Source organism: Pagrus major, chromosome 15 (genome assembly GCF_040436345.1).
Source record: "Pagrus major chromosome 15, Pma_NU_1.0".
In the NCBI taxonomy this organism is placed as follows: Eukaryota; Metazoa; Chordata; class Actinopteri; order Spariformes; family Sparidae; genus Pagrus; species Pagrus major.
In genome coordinates, this window is record NC_133229.1 from 10,617,418 (window position 1) to 10,634,056 (window position 16,639).

A 16,639-nucleotide genomic window follows, 5' to 3' on the forward strand; every position below is an offset into this window, starting at 1 on the left:
CAGAGGATGTTGACGTCTTGACATTGACCTACATATCGAATCTGCACCCAAAGATCGCGATAGTAGGAATATTGTCTTTTTTTGGATTCAGGGCAAAAGCGGAAATAGTCTGCTTAGTGTGACATGTGAAGTCCAAGAATAGCAGTCACAGTGTTATGCTCCATACACCTGTGTTTCTTAACGAGGTAGGTACTAGCTGCTCATGAGAGCTAGTCGGAATTTCTCTCAATGTACCTTCCATCACGTTTCAGCATGCCACCTCTCTTCAATTTCAGTGTGTTTATTACTAATCCAACATTTTTGAGAGTCTATTTCTCATTTTTTCTGACAGCTACCCGACGGGCACCCAAGAGGCCAAGACATTAATGCAACATATTTCTTTTTTTTTTGTCTCCGCAGGAAAAGAAGAGTATGTCGCAACCTTCAAAGGATCTGAGTTCTTCTGCTACGACTTGTCCTTGAACCCGATTCAAAGCAGCAGTGATGAAATCACATTGTCATTCAAAACCCTACAGAGGAATGGACTGATGCTGCACACGGGCAAATCAGCTGATTACGTCAACCTGGCACTGAAAAATGGGGCTGTCTCACTCGTCATTAATTTGGGGTCTGGAGCCTTTGAAGCTCTTGTGGAGCCAGTCAATGGGAAATTTAATGACAATGATTGGCATGATGTCAAAGTAACAAGGAATCTACGTCAGGTAACAGTACAGAGGGTGATGCAGAGACTCAGTAAATGAATCAAAACAAATGCACTTAAATCATTACCATCATACAATATATTATTTTTTCCAGACATTGTAATTGGATTGCTAAATTGAATCATGGTGGTGTATGGTGGAGATAAAGCAGAACCGCAAGTGAGCAGAGACATCTAGATGTGAATTAAGACCTCTTATTGAGTTACAGTTTGAGGGAGGAAAAAAAAGATGTTGCATCTAAACAGCATTCAGAACATTCATGCACATTCAGATGTGACAAAGAGTTAACATTTCTGGGGTGTTTTACCTTGTTTAATGTAACTTAAAGTATATTGGTATGACTTATTTACCCTTTAAAAACAATTCAAATCTTTAGTCTCTTCAGGAAATAAGAACATGTTAAGACATTAAACTTTTGGACAAAAGCATATTTAAATCTAGGGTTAAGCTTTGAAATGTAAGTTCTACGAGTACAGGCAAACCTCTCTAACTAGATCTATAGGCCTTTTCCTACATGGCCTTGGAGACTCACCTCTGCATTAATAACTCTTAAGAGACTATTGAGTGACAGCGTGACCGGGCTAGGCTTCTTCAGAAATCTCATTCAGCGGCTTCTGCCAATTACATTTGTTAACATCAGAGGACATCGGATAGTGCCATTCGCCTGTGGCAATGCTTCTCATAAATGAGGGGCTGGCCAGAGTATCAACAGAATTGGTTCCTGTCTGATTCTTACCAAGAGCAAAGGAATCAGATGGGATGAAGGCGTGGTGTAAAGCGGAGCCCTTGGCCGTTGAGCATTTGCAGGCACATCCACCTGCAGGAACAGATTGTCCTGGCAAGAGTGAAGCGACAGAGGTCAGTGAGTGTTTGTTGCATTGCAAACAGATTAAATACAACTGCTTTGTACCACGCCAACATATATTAAATGATGTTAGGATGCAGCTGCCACTCTGCTCGTGGCAGACCGCCCTTGGATATGACAACAGTGCCAATCTTTGGGACTCATGAGTGATCTGAAGAGAACAAAGGCTTGCTGAGACACACATCAACACATTCTCATTGGCTTTCTACAGTAACAACCAGCTCGCCCATTTCAGTTGATGTAAGCCAACACCAAATTAGTTCTTGGTTGGACGTCCACATTCTAACGTCCGCTAATTGTTACCACATCTATAGTAGGATCCTGATCACTGATTCCATAAGTTGATGTGTTGCCTGTTACAACAGGGCCTTCTCCAGTATACTGTACACAGCCTGGTAGGCCACAGGTAAAAGATGGGCTAACAACGAGGCATTGGGCTCTAACCCAAGGTGCACAAACCACTGCTATAGGTATCCAATGCATTTGGACCCAGACCCAGTGGCTTAGCCAGTGATGTTTTTTCCCTGTAGATCTAACTCTAACATTTCAATAATCACTTATCATCTGATTTCAGAGACTCTGGACCTGAAGTCCAGTTCCACCAGGAACTCCTCTTCCAGTTGACTGAAGATTATAATCTAATGCGATGTAAATCCATGAGGGGGTCTAATATCCTCATTGTACCACGTAGACAAGAGTTGGTTGAGGCACAGAGACACTCCTACACTACCTGCATAAACATACAAAAACAGAACAAGGCTGACTGCCTATCTCCATCATTGCTCCCAACATCTTGCTCCTTTGCATCAGTCTAAGAGAAATCCACTGCTGTCGCTACAAGTCAATCAGGGCAGTTAGGATGCTCTGGAAACTTGTTGACAGCATGCTAAGGTCCTAAGTGGTTGGTGTAGATTACTTGCCAAAGCTAGCAGAACAGGAGGGGCATTGTTTGATGGAAATGAAGAAGTCAGGTGAAGATGTCATCAAGGGTATAATTGAGTTAGGGTTCGGCATCTTCGGAGTGAAAAAAGTTGAATTTCCCCAAGGGGATGATGAGGGCATGTTGTCTACTTCTTCTTCTTCTTCTTCTTCTTCTTCTTCTTCTTCTTCTTCTTCTTCTTCTTCTTCCTCTTCCTCTTCCTCTTCTTCTTCTTCTTCTTCTTCTTCTTCTTCTTCTTTTTTTGTAGACTGTAGTGTAAAAAAAAATAGCTTTTCAAGTTTGCCGAGCAAGTATGTAGAACGTGTTAGACTGATTTACCCATCAATATCAAACTGATTATTTTGATGAATGTAAAGAGTTTGTTAAGAGAAATTTCTAAGCACAGTCATTCAAAACTTTATAAACACATCATTAAGACATCTCTAGATGTGTTCCTGCTCATTTGGTGGGAAATGTTTGTCTTCACCTCAGCACCAAAGCTGCTTCTTTTGCATAATCAGCAAATTGATTATTGGCAAACCTAAGGATTTGGCCTGCTCGAACATTCACTGCATTCCAATTGTGAAAGAAAACCAAGCATATTGAGTGCATGCTCTGTGGGGGAATCAAAGTTGCCATCCTCCTCATTCTGTGTCAGGGTCTTCTTTGCTTTGTCTCATTGCAGTAAAGTGATCCTAAAGTTCATCAATAAGACCAAACGGAGGTACAGTATTGTATGAGCGCCGGAAAGTGTGAAACACTGGATTGGTCTCAAGCCTAAAACCATGTACAAAAGAAGGCAAATACTGGTACCAAGAAAAGAAATAAAGCTTTCGAATGGTCTTGAACTTAGGAGTTTGTTAAAAAGGGTCAACTGATGTGCTTTAGGCATTCTTTCTTATGAACCATTTGATGTCTGTCAATCATAACCTGTTGTCAGGACTTAGGTAAGGGAGTTGTTTCTGCTTCTGAACAGTATGGTCACATACAGAACATGGTGCAAAAAACACCATGAGGAGCTTAGGGAGTCACTGGTTGAGCTCTGGCACCTCCTGTGGAGCATTCTTGTTATTTCCTTGGTCTGCTTTTTTCTTGTTAAACTTATTTTGCCCTTTTTCTCTATGTTACTAACATGCTTTGGAACTAACATCATTCATGGAATGTGTCATTCTACTAACCAGTATGGTTTTTGCCGTTTAACAATGTACTAACAGTATTGACCATCATATATTATTTGAGTAACAATCGTTATTCTGTTCACAGTTTTTAATTTCCTTTCTCCCCCCTTTTCCACAAAGCACTCAGGCATTGGACACGCTATGGTAAACAAACTACATTGTTCGGTAGATATCATTCTAATTGTTTCTTAGTTTGGGTTTGCCGTGTGTTTCTTTTCTTTCTTTTTTTACTGTAGACGTCATTTACAAAAAAAGGGAAATTGCGGTTGGTACTCTTCTGCTTACTTTTCAAATCCTTTTTAATTTCTTGGTTCATTCATTGGTTTCACCCTCTTTATTTCACTTGTTTCCTGTCCAATTCTGTTTGATCCACCTTTTTAGGAGCATCATTTCAAGCCTTTTGCATCAGGCTGTGGTTAATAATGAGGACCCTCTCCTTCTCTGGCTGGCCTGATGCTCTTTGGCTCAGCCAGTTGTATCCCCATTCACTTTGCATGGCATGCACTTCGACTCCGTGTTGCAAATGTCACACTGCCCATTTGTCAACATGAATGTGACAGTTGAGCTGTGTTTGTCCTTGGTGCTTTTCTGGTGCTTTCTTATTTTTTTTCGTGGTTTCGTAGTGTTCATGAGCTTTTGCATGCATCTGACACCGGCAAGTGTCATAATACTGATCTTGTATCCCGATCGAGAATTCGGGAAAATTTTCTTTTTGTATACTCTAAATCAAAAAGAAAAGACAAATGCATGCATGTTATTATTTGTCTAACACCCTCAGTCATTGTCCTGTACTAAAAGGTGTTTGTGCTTTTCAGAGCATGTGCTCCCTCTCTAACCTAGTAGCACGTTTTGATTTCTTTTGTAGAACTGCTGGACGTACTAATATGAAATTAATAGTTAAACTAACCTGGATAACATTCTACTAACACCATTTTTGTGTCTGCTAAAGTACTTTTAAGTTGCAGTAGGGGCAATACTAACACTGTTGTATGGGCAGTTCACTAACTTTCACTAACTAGAATAGCATTCCTTTGAAGGCTTGCAGTCTTCCAACTAATCAAACTGGACAAAATAATAAAATAAAACAAGAAAAAAGACAAGAAAAAAGACAATGAAAAAAGACAATGAAAACAGACATGAAAATGGGTTTCAGAAATAAAACATAGGGATGTCTGTCAAAGACAACAAGAAGGAAAGGCAATATCATTGCAGTATATAGGCTGTCTGAGTATAGCGTGTCCTTTCCCTGTGCTTTTTTGTCTAGGTAACAATATCCGTGGATGGGATTCTGACCACCACAGGATATACTCAAGAAGACTACACCATGCTAGGCTCTGACGACTTTTTCTATGTTGGCGGGAGTCCTAGCACTGCTGACCTGCCCGGATCGCCGGTTAGCAACAACTTCATGGGCTGCCTCAAGGAGGTAAACACCACTCTTGTATGCACTCTGAGACTGGTGGGTGTACAGGGTATGACTGGCTTCACCTTAGGACACCAACACAGGCCCTTCCACCCACACACTGACCTTGTCTCATCATTTACACTTTGCTTTAGTTTGTTTCGCTTGCATACCTCACATACTATCACACTAAACTTTATTTTTCCTCAGCCACCCCCTCAGTGCGCTCATAATGTTATGCACACACGTGCACATCGAGGGCTCTGGCGTACCACACAGCCACACATGACGGACTCTGTCTTAGGGTGGAATTTAGCACAGCTCTGTCAGGTGGATTCAATAAGGAGCAGTGATCCCTGAGACCAGGCAGTCGGATTTTCATGAGCAGTCAGCCAACTCACGCACTTAACACATCACTATTCTTCCCCTGGTGAATATTATCTTTGACCTTTTCTCATGACTAACCTTATTACTATTATTTGTGGTGTTATCAGAAGTAGTAGTATGATGTCTATTAGTGCAGCAAATGCCTAGCTGTGATATAACCCTCACCTTGAAAAAGAGCACACAACAAGGTGCAGAAATGCATATCACTGTTTGACATGTTTACGCTGCTAGGTGATGAATGAATTCAGCACATTTTATATCTCGGATGCTCCATGGCGTAATGGGCCCTTTGAATCTGGCTTATGACTTACAGTATGTCATTTGTCACTTGCCCCTTTACTTATGTGTTCCAGTATTCAGGGAGTATGTATATAGCCTCCACTTTATCCCTAGAGATGAAGCAAAGAAGAGGAAATCTCTCCTGCAGAGGGTTCATAAGTTATACCTCAGCTGTACGGTAGCATTTTTTAAACATTTTTGATGATAAATAGGTATTCTGACCTAAAGCATTTACTTCAGGAGCCACCAGGGACATACAGAGATACCTACCAGGCAAATCTCCAAAGTACTGCAAAATGATCCAGCCATTTATCTTTTAATTTCTCAAAGCTGTTTCCCCTTCGCCTCGTCTCTGTCCTTTTTCTTTTGTGTACCTTCGCTTGCTCCTTTGGTGTCCTACATTTTCTCTCTTACCACAAGTGCAGCCTGTCAACCTCACTGAACCTCACGGAGAGGTCTGAGGCGGCTGCGTTTAATGAGCAGGCCAGGCGTGGACCACATGTCCGCATGCCATGGCCAGCTCATTACAGGTCTGGTTGTTGAGGGGAGCGTCTTAGTTAACTGCATGTCTCTGAGGTGCTGCAGATGTGGTAACAAATGGAATGGGATTGGTGCACCCTAAGAATGGTCATCCACCCCCGGTGTGCTGTGTGTGAGCTGCTGTCAGTGCAAAATGTAAAAATATGATCTTAGCTGTGATTATTGCAAGGAGATGTGAGACAGACATAATTTCATCTCCAACCCCTAACTCTAACCCTCTTTTTATTTTTTCTCTAACCCTATTTTCTCTATCCCTAACCCTAATATTTATTTTTTAGTGTTCCTACAGAATGCAGATACAAAAAAAAGAGATTTAGTTCATACATTGTCAAACTAGCAGTCAGTTTAATTCACTTGGCTTTTAATTTGTTGCTGACGTTTTTAGTACATTGACAAGTTTACTGCATCGCCTCATCCAGCCTGTTGAGTCAAACAGACGCCTCGGTCATCTTCTGTGTGTGTCATGATAACATATTAGCACTGGTTTAACAGCTTGTGCTGCTGGCCCTGATTGATGGCATGTTCCGACGTGACTCGTCGCAGCATTCGTGTGCAGATTCCAGTGTGAGTTGCCACGCCTGCCTGTTGGTTCTGATGGCAAAACAAACGGTGGTGCAGTAATAGCTCAGTTGTCACAGCACTAGCTTGATGACAAATTAGTGCAGCACTGTAGTGCAGCACCAGTTGTAGCTCAGACCAAAGCTCCTTTGACTCTGAAAGGTGCCCTTTGTCTTGACTATAAGGAATTGATTTGAGTTTATGGGCTGTATCTTTTACACTTTCAGTCTACATGACCTAAGTCCATCTCTTATTTCTTTACTCTCTTTACATGATTTCTCTTGTCGGGGATTCTTGTCAAATTTCCCTCTTATTCTCATTCTATTCCTATGAACAGATTCTATTCCTTTAAAACATTTCTCTTGGCTCTCAGTCAAACTTGAGAACCTACATTTTTTTGTTTTATCAGGAAGATAAAGACGTGGCAATAAAAGCCCGCCATTATCGGTTTCCTGTTTTCCTTGCAGTTAAATGCAGTCTGATACAGTCAGTCACAAAGCATTTACAAGAAACTAAGCCTGAGCTTACCTAACTCTGATGCACCGCTTTGGGCTCCATCTACCTGAACAGTTAGACACAGTAGATCTGACTCAGTGATAAACATAATGCTCCATGCAAATGCAATCCCATCGGAGGTGTCCCCGTTTTCAGGTGAACGCTTAGCATGGCAACAAATAGAGAACATGGGCAGTGTTTTCCACAGCTGTAACTCATTTGATTTGTCCTGTTGAAGCACTATAGCTTTACTTTTTGAACTCTTATATAAATGCTGTACATATGCATACAAACCAGAAATGGCTATGCGTCACTTGAGTGATGTGGAAGAGATCATTGACTTGGCTTGTTCCCCTATGGGATATTGTTAAATATTAGTCACTCCTGCCATATTTACAGCTTTGCATTTAGAGTCTTAGTTGTCTTCACAATATTTGCTTTGCAGGCTAATTGACACATTATATCAAAACACTTCCAATTTGTGTGAGTGTTTTTTGTGTTGAGGTAATTTTGAAATATCATGAGCGCACTGATGTTTTAATGAAAAAGTTTTGACATCCACGACAATGTTAATTAGTTTCTCATATGGAAATTGGGTGTAACTAGACGGAGGGACTCTTGCTATTACAGCTGCACTTACACCAGATACTCTTTCATTACAGAGATTGGATAATGACGAGGTTATGTCTGTCTCTAATTTTGCAAGACTGTTGCCATTTACACAGTGCAGCGCGCAATGTCCCCCCCACACACATTATAGCTGCTTCTTAGTCTGCAGAGATGCGTTCTGAAGATTTACTTCACATGCAAAATTTAATATGCCTTTATATAACTATGAAACGGGAGATTAAAGATGAGTTTTATACGAAGGAGTAAATAAAAACAATCATGTTGGCAAATTGGTTGGTTGATTCTTGCACTGTACCGTGTGATAATGATTCTAGTCTGTAGTTAATAGGTCTTTTAATGCCATCATGGTTCATCCTTTATAATGGGTTGCTACTGTCTGTCACTTGTGCGCCTTAGCGTTACAACACTTGGCAACTCAAAGGTCACAGCACTAATGCACTTCATTTAGTGAAGCACTCTGATGCCAAACCATGTCTGGTTTTAAGTGTCTTTAAGTGTGACTATACACTGCTATTCATAGGATGGCTTCTGTATGAAAATATGTAGATTTTTGCTCCTCACCAATTTTCTAAATTGTATAGTATACTGAATGTAGCTATGTGTGTGATCATGCTCTCATTTTTAATTCACTTTTAGAGAGGCATCTATCATCTGCCCACTTTCATTCTAATCACAGGCTGCAACAGGGGCCTTAATCAGCATTTTACTCCACACCTGCAATCAAGGCAGCCGTTTAGATTTATCACTCTCCATCTCACTTTTCACATACAATCCCAGGAGATGCTGCCTGATAGAATCATTTTCTCCAACCGTTATCACCACTGCCTTTTAAAAATCGAGGCTGTCTCTTCCCTCAGTTGACACTGATTCTAGAAGTCCAAATGGATGTCTCAACTATTCTCACTTCACCCAGCCAGAGTACACTTTGCATGTGTTGTGGAGGCTTCAAAAAGGCTGCAAAGAAAGCAGGGTGATGTGAGTGACATTTGATGCCACTTAAACTCATTTTCTCATGTATAGGTACAGCGTGACAAAGATGACCATGGATTGAGCCGTGCAAGCGCTGCTTATGACACACTGTCCCGAGGGGGTGAAATGTCACATGGACAACTGCTGTTTGACTCATCCAGCTCATTAATTTTTGAAAGCTGTCATACATAAGAATTATAAGATTGGCTGCAACATGTACTGAACATTCTGCAAATAGCTTAAAAAGACAGTCTTTTATTTTGTTGGTGATATTTGCCTGACCTTCTCCTGTCCTTTTTCAGGTTGTATACAAAAACAACGATGTGAGACTCGAGCTGTCCAGGCTGGCCAAGCTGGGTGATCCCAAGATGAAAATCCATGGCACGGTGGCCTTCAAGTGCGAGAATGTGGCCACTCTGGACCCCATCACATTTGAGACGCCAGAGTCTTATATCATCCTCAACAAGTGGAACGCGAAGAAGACAGGCTCCATCTCCTTCGACTTCCGCACCACCGAGCCCAACGGCCTTCTCCTCTTCAGCCACGGCAAGCCCAAGCAGCAGCCGAAGGACTCCAAGAGTCCCCAGTCTCTCAAGGTGGACTTCTTTGCCATTGAGATGCTGGATGGCCATCTGTTCCTGCTGCTGGACATGGGCTCAGGAACAACGAAGACCAGGGCAGTCAATAAGAAAGTCAATGATGGGGAGTGGTACCATGTGGACTTCCAGCGGGATGGCAGATCAGGTAACTTTCAACACATTTACAATCATTATTGACGAAAAACATGTAATTGGAAAGTGTGGCCTCTGGCAGCTGTATGGTGGCCCTAAGAGCTCAATGCTACAGCTGCAGTGGTTAGCCAATGCATCAATTAGTTGATTAGGTTGTCATTTATGACTTCTCATAAAGAGATCTTTGGGTTTTGGACATTTAGTTGGACAAAAGGAGCAATTTGAAGACGTCAATAAGAATTACAGTTGAAAACATTTAAACATTTTAAAATTATCAAAAGAATGTTAAAAAAAATAACTGGGTTGATGATATGACATCCATGTATTGTGGTGCAGAGATATCTACTGAAGATAGCATGCTAGCTAGCCCTGGCCAGTCCCGCTCCATCCGCTAGCTGCACTGATAACTGAGCTAAATAGCTAATGGCAGCTACAATTAGCAGCAGTTAGCTGTTACTCGAGTGATATGATGGTGATATCATATGTGCTTTGAGAATGAATTCAACAGATGGCCAATTCTTACTTATTGCACCTTTAATCAATTAATCATGAACATGGTCGACAGATCAATTGGTAATTAAAAGAATTGTTTGTTACTCTACTCAACACGTTGTAATGTAAGAAAATACATGCAAATATACAAAACACAATCATATTAGGCCAACATCTTCATTGATCTGACAACACATACGCAGCATAACATAATTTGCTTCAGTTACAGACCATGCAAGCAAATAGAGAGACCTGCTGAAGTTGCTACTCATCAATGATCCAACATTTTAATATTAATTTAATTAAACAATCTGAGAACATGAGTCAGATTTTTTTTCCATACAAGCTCTGCTGTACACCATCTACATTAAGTTATTCAACTGCAGCAACACTACATCAACACTGAAAATGTAACATTAGTTTGCAGTGGATGCTTGTTGTAAACAGTTCTGGCCATTTAATGAAAAATGGTCACTAACTTCAGATGCTGGTGCCGATGTGTCATATGTCAGGATTCCAGACATATATGCCTCAAAATGACTTTGCCCTCTCTCCTGTCGTGTCCTCTAAGCCCCGGGTTGCTCTGCTCTGGTCCCTGTTGATTTGCTTATCTAAGCAGCAATTTGTTAGCGTGTGCTTAGAGCCAAGGCCCCGCAATGTCACTTTGCAAATTAGATATACCCCTTGACCATGTTTTCCACTCCATCTCAAGAGGTGGAAATTAGATTAACTGTTTCATTACCCCCAAAGCAGTAGTGGGTTGTGGTCTTAATAGAGCTATAGACGTGGTTAAAATAGCTATAGAGCCCATTCATGTGCTTTTTTTTAAATTCCACCTTCAGCTGCATTAATCAATGAAGGTTTTTTCTTTTTATTACATGTACTTAGCTCCAATACTCTGTTTGAAGTGACTGAATACATTCATATACAGTAATATACAGCACTGAGTGGCTTGGAAGAAAACTAGATGTGGGTGACTTCTCAAATAACATAAATCTACAACATTTAGTTATGGTAGACCAAACTATAAGAAACACTGTCTTGCTAAATTAGATTGTGTTCATTATCTGTCTAGTATCCTCCCATCATCCACCCCCACAGGCTTACATGCAGTACACACACACAGAGACACACACGCACACACAAAAGCTATCGAACATCTTTTTTGTTAGTCGAGCTCACTCCACTCGCTGTTCTCTCTGTCTACCCTGCCTAAGTTTCCATGGAAACAGGAGGTGGTCTCTCCCAGGACTGAGACAGTTACTGCACAGTGCTGTGCTGAGCTGTGCACTAATGACATTTCAGGATAACTTTTCTTCCCGTCCTCAAGTCAAAGGCATCAACACTTACAAGCGGACACACTGTAAAGAGGTCTATGCATTCTGATTACTTCCCGTGTGAGGAGAGTAACAAAACGGCCGGGATACTCCCTGCGTTTAAAGTTATGAAGCAATTTTTCAAATTAACCAGCGCTATTTCATCTCCGCTCATCTCCGCTCACCCTGTGATTTTAAGCCAATTAAAATTACCAAGTATGCAGTCGGCCTAAATCTAGAAATCTTGCATCTTGAGATTTCCACACGCAGCACAAAGCTCTATTGTTTTCCGTGTGTAATGATGTGTGCATGGCATCTCAAATGGAAGCATTAAAATTTTTGTAGTTCTTTTGTACTGAAAAGGCCTCATGCGATTTTCCATTCCCACAGGATACATGTAATTGTAATGGTGCATTAAATAGCAAATTGAGTGCTACAAAAACCTTCACAATAGCTTTTCTAAATGTGGATTTTATATATTTATTTCCCGCTTAAATTATCACCACAAATTGATATTTCGGTGAATGCTAAGCTAATTTAGAGCTTTGTGAAAGAAAGAAATGTGTGGAAAGAAATGTGTGGAAATAGAATATAGAGATGTTTGTGTCGCGCTCTACTTATTTGTTACCTTTATGAGAGCCTGAATGAACATAATCAATCCCTGTCAACATACTATTGAGCCTTAATAGTCCACACGTGAAGCTCAATAAAACAGTCTACTCCCCTCTACCACAACACTAGCTGGGCTCTTGCAGGCCATTATACACTCCAGTGCCCTTTGTTGTTGTTTTGCTTTTCAATAGTTGATGGAATTAGGGAATTTTAAAACGTAAGAAAGGATTCACTTATCCCCCTGAGAGCACGAGTCATGAAACAAATGGCACGCTCGCCTTTTCATCTGTATGTCAGATGTTTTATTCACCATCAAGCGCATCACTCAAAACAAGTGCAACATGGCAGCCAGACATAATTATCTGCAGCCGGGTCCTCCAAGTGCAACACTTCCTGCAGCCGTGACAATGGCGGATAATGATCCCTGCCCTATTTAGATTAGCTTGGCTCTTCCTGCAGGATGCAACTCTGTAAATGGACTCTCGCTCCCAGACAGCATCTTCTAACCTCAATGCATTAGAGACGCTAAGAGACACTCTGCTTTTAAGTGAGGGCTTCTGGGCCAGGGAGTGCCGTGGGTCACTCATCAGAGACATTACACGGACATTGCTCCGTCGTGGCTCCCACTTCCTGCCGGGGAACGCACGCCACTACTTCACACACAAACACGCGCACACTTTACAGTACACAAACAGACACATGCACGTTCACACACACACACACACACACACACATAGACAACACATCCCGGCAGCCCACTCACAAGCTTCTCTCTCTACAGAGAATCCAATCACATAGAGAGATTTGGCCGTATCGCCCTAACTGGATTGCAGTAATCCCCTGTCTAACATGTTTTGGGGATGTGTGAGTGGGGTTAGGGGACATCATGCCAAGCTGAGCCTGGCTGCTGATGCAGAAAGTGCGAGAGAGATCTGAGCTGTCATTTGGACCCCTACCTTCAGGTTTGATGATGGAGTACCGCTCACAGGTCAGCCTGTAGAGAAAGAGAAAGAGAGAGACAGAAATGCGGTCAAAGTACTTTCAAGTTGGCTTGAATGGCGATCTCTGTCATCAATACTCACCCTCAATTATTGCCTGCATCATCATTTTGATCAACCCTCTTAAACTGTACGCCCTGTACTTGCTTGGCGAGATATTATTTGCTGCTGTGCTCCCTCCTCTGCTTTCTTATCTGCCATCATACACCCCTCCCTCATCTTCTTTCCAGACATCTTTATCTTCATGTTCCCATCTTGTTCTGTATCCATCTCCTCCTCTTTTATGCTCGCTAGCGTTCGCAGAGACACAACCCCTTCCCCTTTCGGCTATGAATGCTGTTCCAAACATAGGCCGTCCCGCAACGCGTGTGTGTACGTGTGCTATGTTTCTCATGAGCCTGGTGATGGCACACATCCCCATGGGACTGTGTAGTGCCTTGTGACTTAACATAGCTTGACTCTGTTTGCACACTTCCTTACAGGACTGTGACAAGTGAGCAGAGCACTCTGAGCCGATGCCTGAAAGATGCTGACATCCTTCTCTTGTCTCGCACTTACATCAATTTAGACAGACATGCTTACCGTAGACGTACAACATCCTTATTTGCTGTTTATGACTGTTACAAGACTCATACAGTTAGCACATGATTTAAAATAAGCATTAGATGATGATCCTTTAAGAGTTTGTGAATGTAAAGATATTTCCTACTACATCTTCTACATCTGCCATACATGGAGTGCAGATACTTCCATCACGATCCACGCTGACCTCACCAATGCTCATTCTTCAGCCGGGCACCTGCTCTACTCGGAGAAAAGTTTCCCCGCTAATGAGTTTGATGTAGTGAGCTCGTTAGCTATAACCTGAAGGGAGCTGTTCTGGCTGCGTGACGGGTGGCCCTTGCCAAGTGTGCAAAGCTTGGAAGTCACAACAGCTGTGGCTGGAGAGAGCCGGGGCAGTGGGTGGCGGCAGGAAAGTGCTGGAACAGATGCCTGGGGCCAAGACCCCGAGAAAAGAGCTGGAACATGTTAGTGGGACCAGGTTAATCATTGTGCACTAGGTCCTTAGCTGTCTCTCCCAAGCACTTTCGCAAGACGGCCGGCTCACCTTGGCTGTAAGGAACATACATTAACTAGAGTATTAATAGCTTACAGAGTGATTTCAGTGTATCTCATGATTTAAAAAGCAAAGAGAAACACAATAAATGTGTGCTTTCATTGAAAAAAGATATACATATTCTTATCATACATATAAATAAATTTGATATGTATATTCATGCATGCTAATGGTAGCTGTAATGAAATGTGAAAGGCCCCATTTAATGTCTAATGTGTCTCTAAAGTGTGCCAGCCAGCCCTCTTGAAAATTCATGCGTGGCTTAGGGCTTGTTTCCGAACATAAACACTTTGACTGGAAAAGTAACTTAAAAGCGGCGCTCTTCTTCCACATACAAGCAGTTAGGACTCTGCCATTTAGCCCGAGGCAATCAGCTAATAGCTCCCTCATATCTGTCATGGCATGCATCTGCCACTCAAAATGCAAATTATGACTTTATGGCAAATTTATTTTTGAGCATCCTTACGCTACTATTTTCGCTGCCACTCTCCTGAGGCAGTGGCCTGTGTGGATCCACAGCAGCGGGGTATATAGATTACTGGACGAGGATGTGGGCAGTGGAGGCAGCCACCATTAATTAAAGATCCACAATGGCTCCTGCACTGAGAGTAACAGATCCATATACAAATTAATCACCCCAGTCTGAGTCCCACGGTAAGGCCTTCCTCTCTACAGCTTTACAGTCCAGTCATGTCCGCTGTTGTTTACCGTGCTCCAGATCGAGAATTAAACCTGAATGAGAGCGATAAATCATGGTGGGGAAACACACAAACTCTCATTGCAGGTTTATGTGTTGGAGAGGCAAACAGAAGGAGAGACAGGGTGGAAAAAAAAAAACAACCTGCAGTCCGTTAATCAAGGTCTAAAAGATGGCTATGATGTTTTTTTGTTTTTTTTGTTTTTGTTTTGTTTGGTTGCTTGGCTGAAATGATAGAGGGTGCAACGATTTTTCTTTTCCTCTCCTTTCTGTTTTATGACCACTGCTTTATAGATAAAGGAGATTTATTATGGGAAATCCAAGGAAAATGGAGAGGATACTCTTAGGGATCCTAGATTAGGCTACTAATAGACTAGCTGTCCTGTGATTAATGTGTGTTATCAACACTCATCAGTCATTCTAAATGAAGAAAATCCTGACCCTGTCCAGATGGATAACACTAATTAAGCTAATTTCTTCATCAAACCATCTTTAACTGGGTCGTCTCTACGTGTTTGTGTTACTGCAGGGCACATAGAGCCATTTGGCATCGACAGTCAGAGATAGGTGTTATAATCTGTCCATCTGGTGAATAACCTCATAGTTGTTAAAAAACAGGAAGAAAATAAACTTATCCAACTGTTTATTCTCCTCTTTTCTCAGGTACCATCTCTATCAACACCCTCCGTACTGCCTACACAGCCCCCGGAGAAAGTGAGATTCTGGACTTGGATGACAATCTCTACCTCGGGGGTCTGCCAGAGAACAAGATGGGGCTGGTGTTCCCTACTGAGGTGTGGACAGCACTACTCAACTACGGCTACGTGGGCTGCATTCGGGATCTGTTCATTGACGGACAGAGTAAGGATGTCCGGCGCCTGGCCGAGGTCCAGAAGGCTACCGGGGTCAAGCCCTCCTGCTCTAAGGAGCCCCCCAAACAGTGTTTGAGCAACCCCTGCCAAAACAACGGGGTCTGTAGAGAGGGCTGGAACCGCTACGTGTGTGACTGCTCCGGTACTGGTTACCTCGGACGCTCCTGTGAACGAGGTAAGGCTTTGTTTTTTTCATCTACCCAGCAGTGTGGAAGCATGTAGTTTCTGTCTGGTGTGCATAATCTGGATTTGTCGACAATGCTACACAGTGACACACTTGTACCTCACTATGCATTGTCTTGAGGTAGGGATGGGATCGTGAATATAATTGACATCAAAGACAACCAGAAACGAGCTGATTTTAATTATAACGGCTATAGTTTTAGTGTTCTACGTCTGATGGGGACCTTCTTTCAAATGCGGGTTGAACAGCATCACCAGACAAAAGTCTGCATGTGGTATTTTTATCTAGACTGATGGTTGAACATCAGCAGCTCTCAAACAGCAAACAGAAAGCAATGTAAGACAGGGAAGAAAGTGTGCCTGTGGAGGTAGACATCCACAGAGAGGCAGACAGAATGAGTGAGGGCACGCGGAGTGTTGACTGGCTGATGTTAGACTACGTTGAGTGGCAGGTGACTGATGCACCACTGAGACGCTGCTGGTCACGTCCGCCATGCACACTAGCCTGTAAATTGGCTGTCTTCTGCTAACCATTTGGCTCATCAAACCAGTCGCTCATGACCAGACCTGGTGCAGAATACTTATCCCAATCTCTTCCAGAGAAGAGAAAGAGGAGAAGTGAGTGTCACATAGTGAACTCTTTTAGCTCATTGTCTGATACGTATACTGTATAAAATAAGCGGACATAGCCACATTAA

At 42.3% G+C, this 16,639-nt stretch overlaps 1 protein-coding gene across 3 annotated transcripts in view; it reads left to right on the top strand.

Annotated features, from left to right (window-relative positions):
- Positions 1-16,639, top strand: part of LOC141009307 (neurexin-1a) — a 272,300-nt gene that overhangs the window by 96,132 nt on the left and 159,529 nt on the right. For 2 of the 3 annotated variants that reach the window (XM_073481849.1, XM_073481848.1), the window contains 5 exons: positions 400-701; positions 3,784-3,807; positions 4,928-5,089; positions 9,226-9,667; positions 15,550-15,933. In XM_073481849.1, the coding sequence (XP_073337950.1) occupies positions 400-701; positions 3,784-3,807; positions 4,928-5,089; positions 9,226-9,667; positions 15,550-15,933 (1,314 nt within the window). Of the gene's footprint in view, positions 1-399; positions 702-3,783; positions 3,829-4,927; positions 5,090-9,225; positions 9,668-15,549; positions 15,934-16,639 lie in introns of all 3 variants that reach the window. The other variant, XM_073481851.1, reaches the window with a different exon arrangement.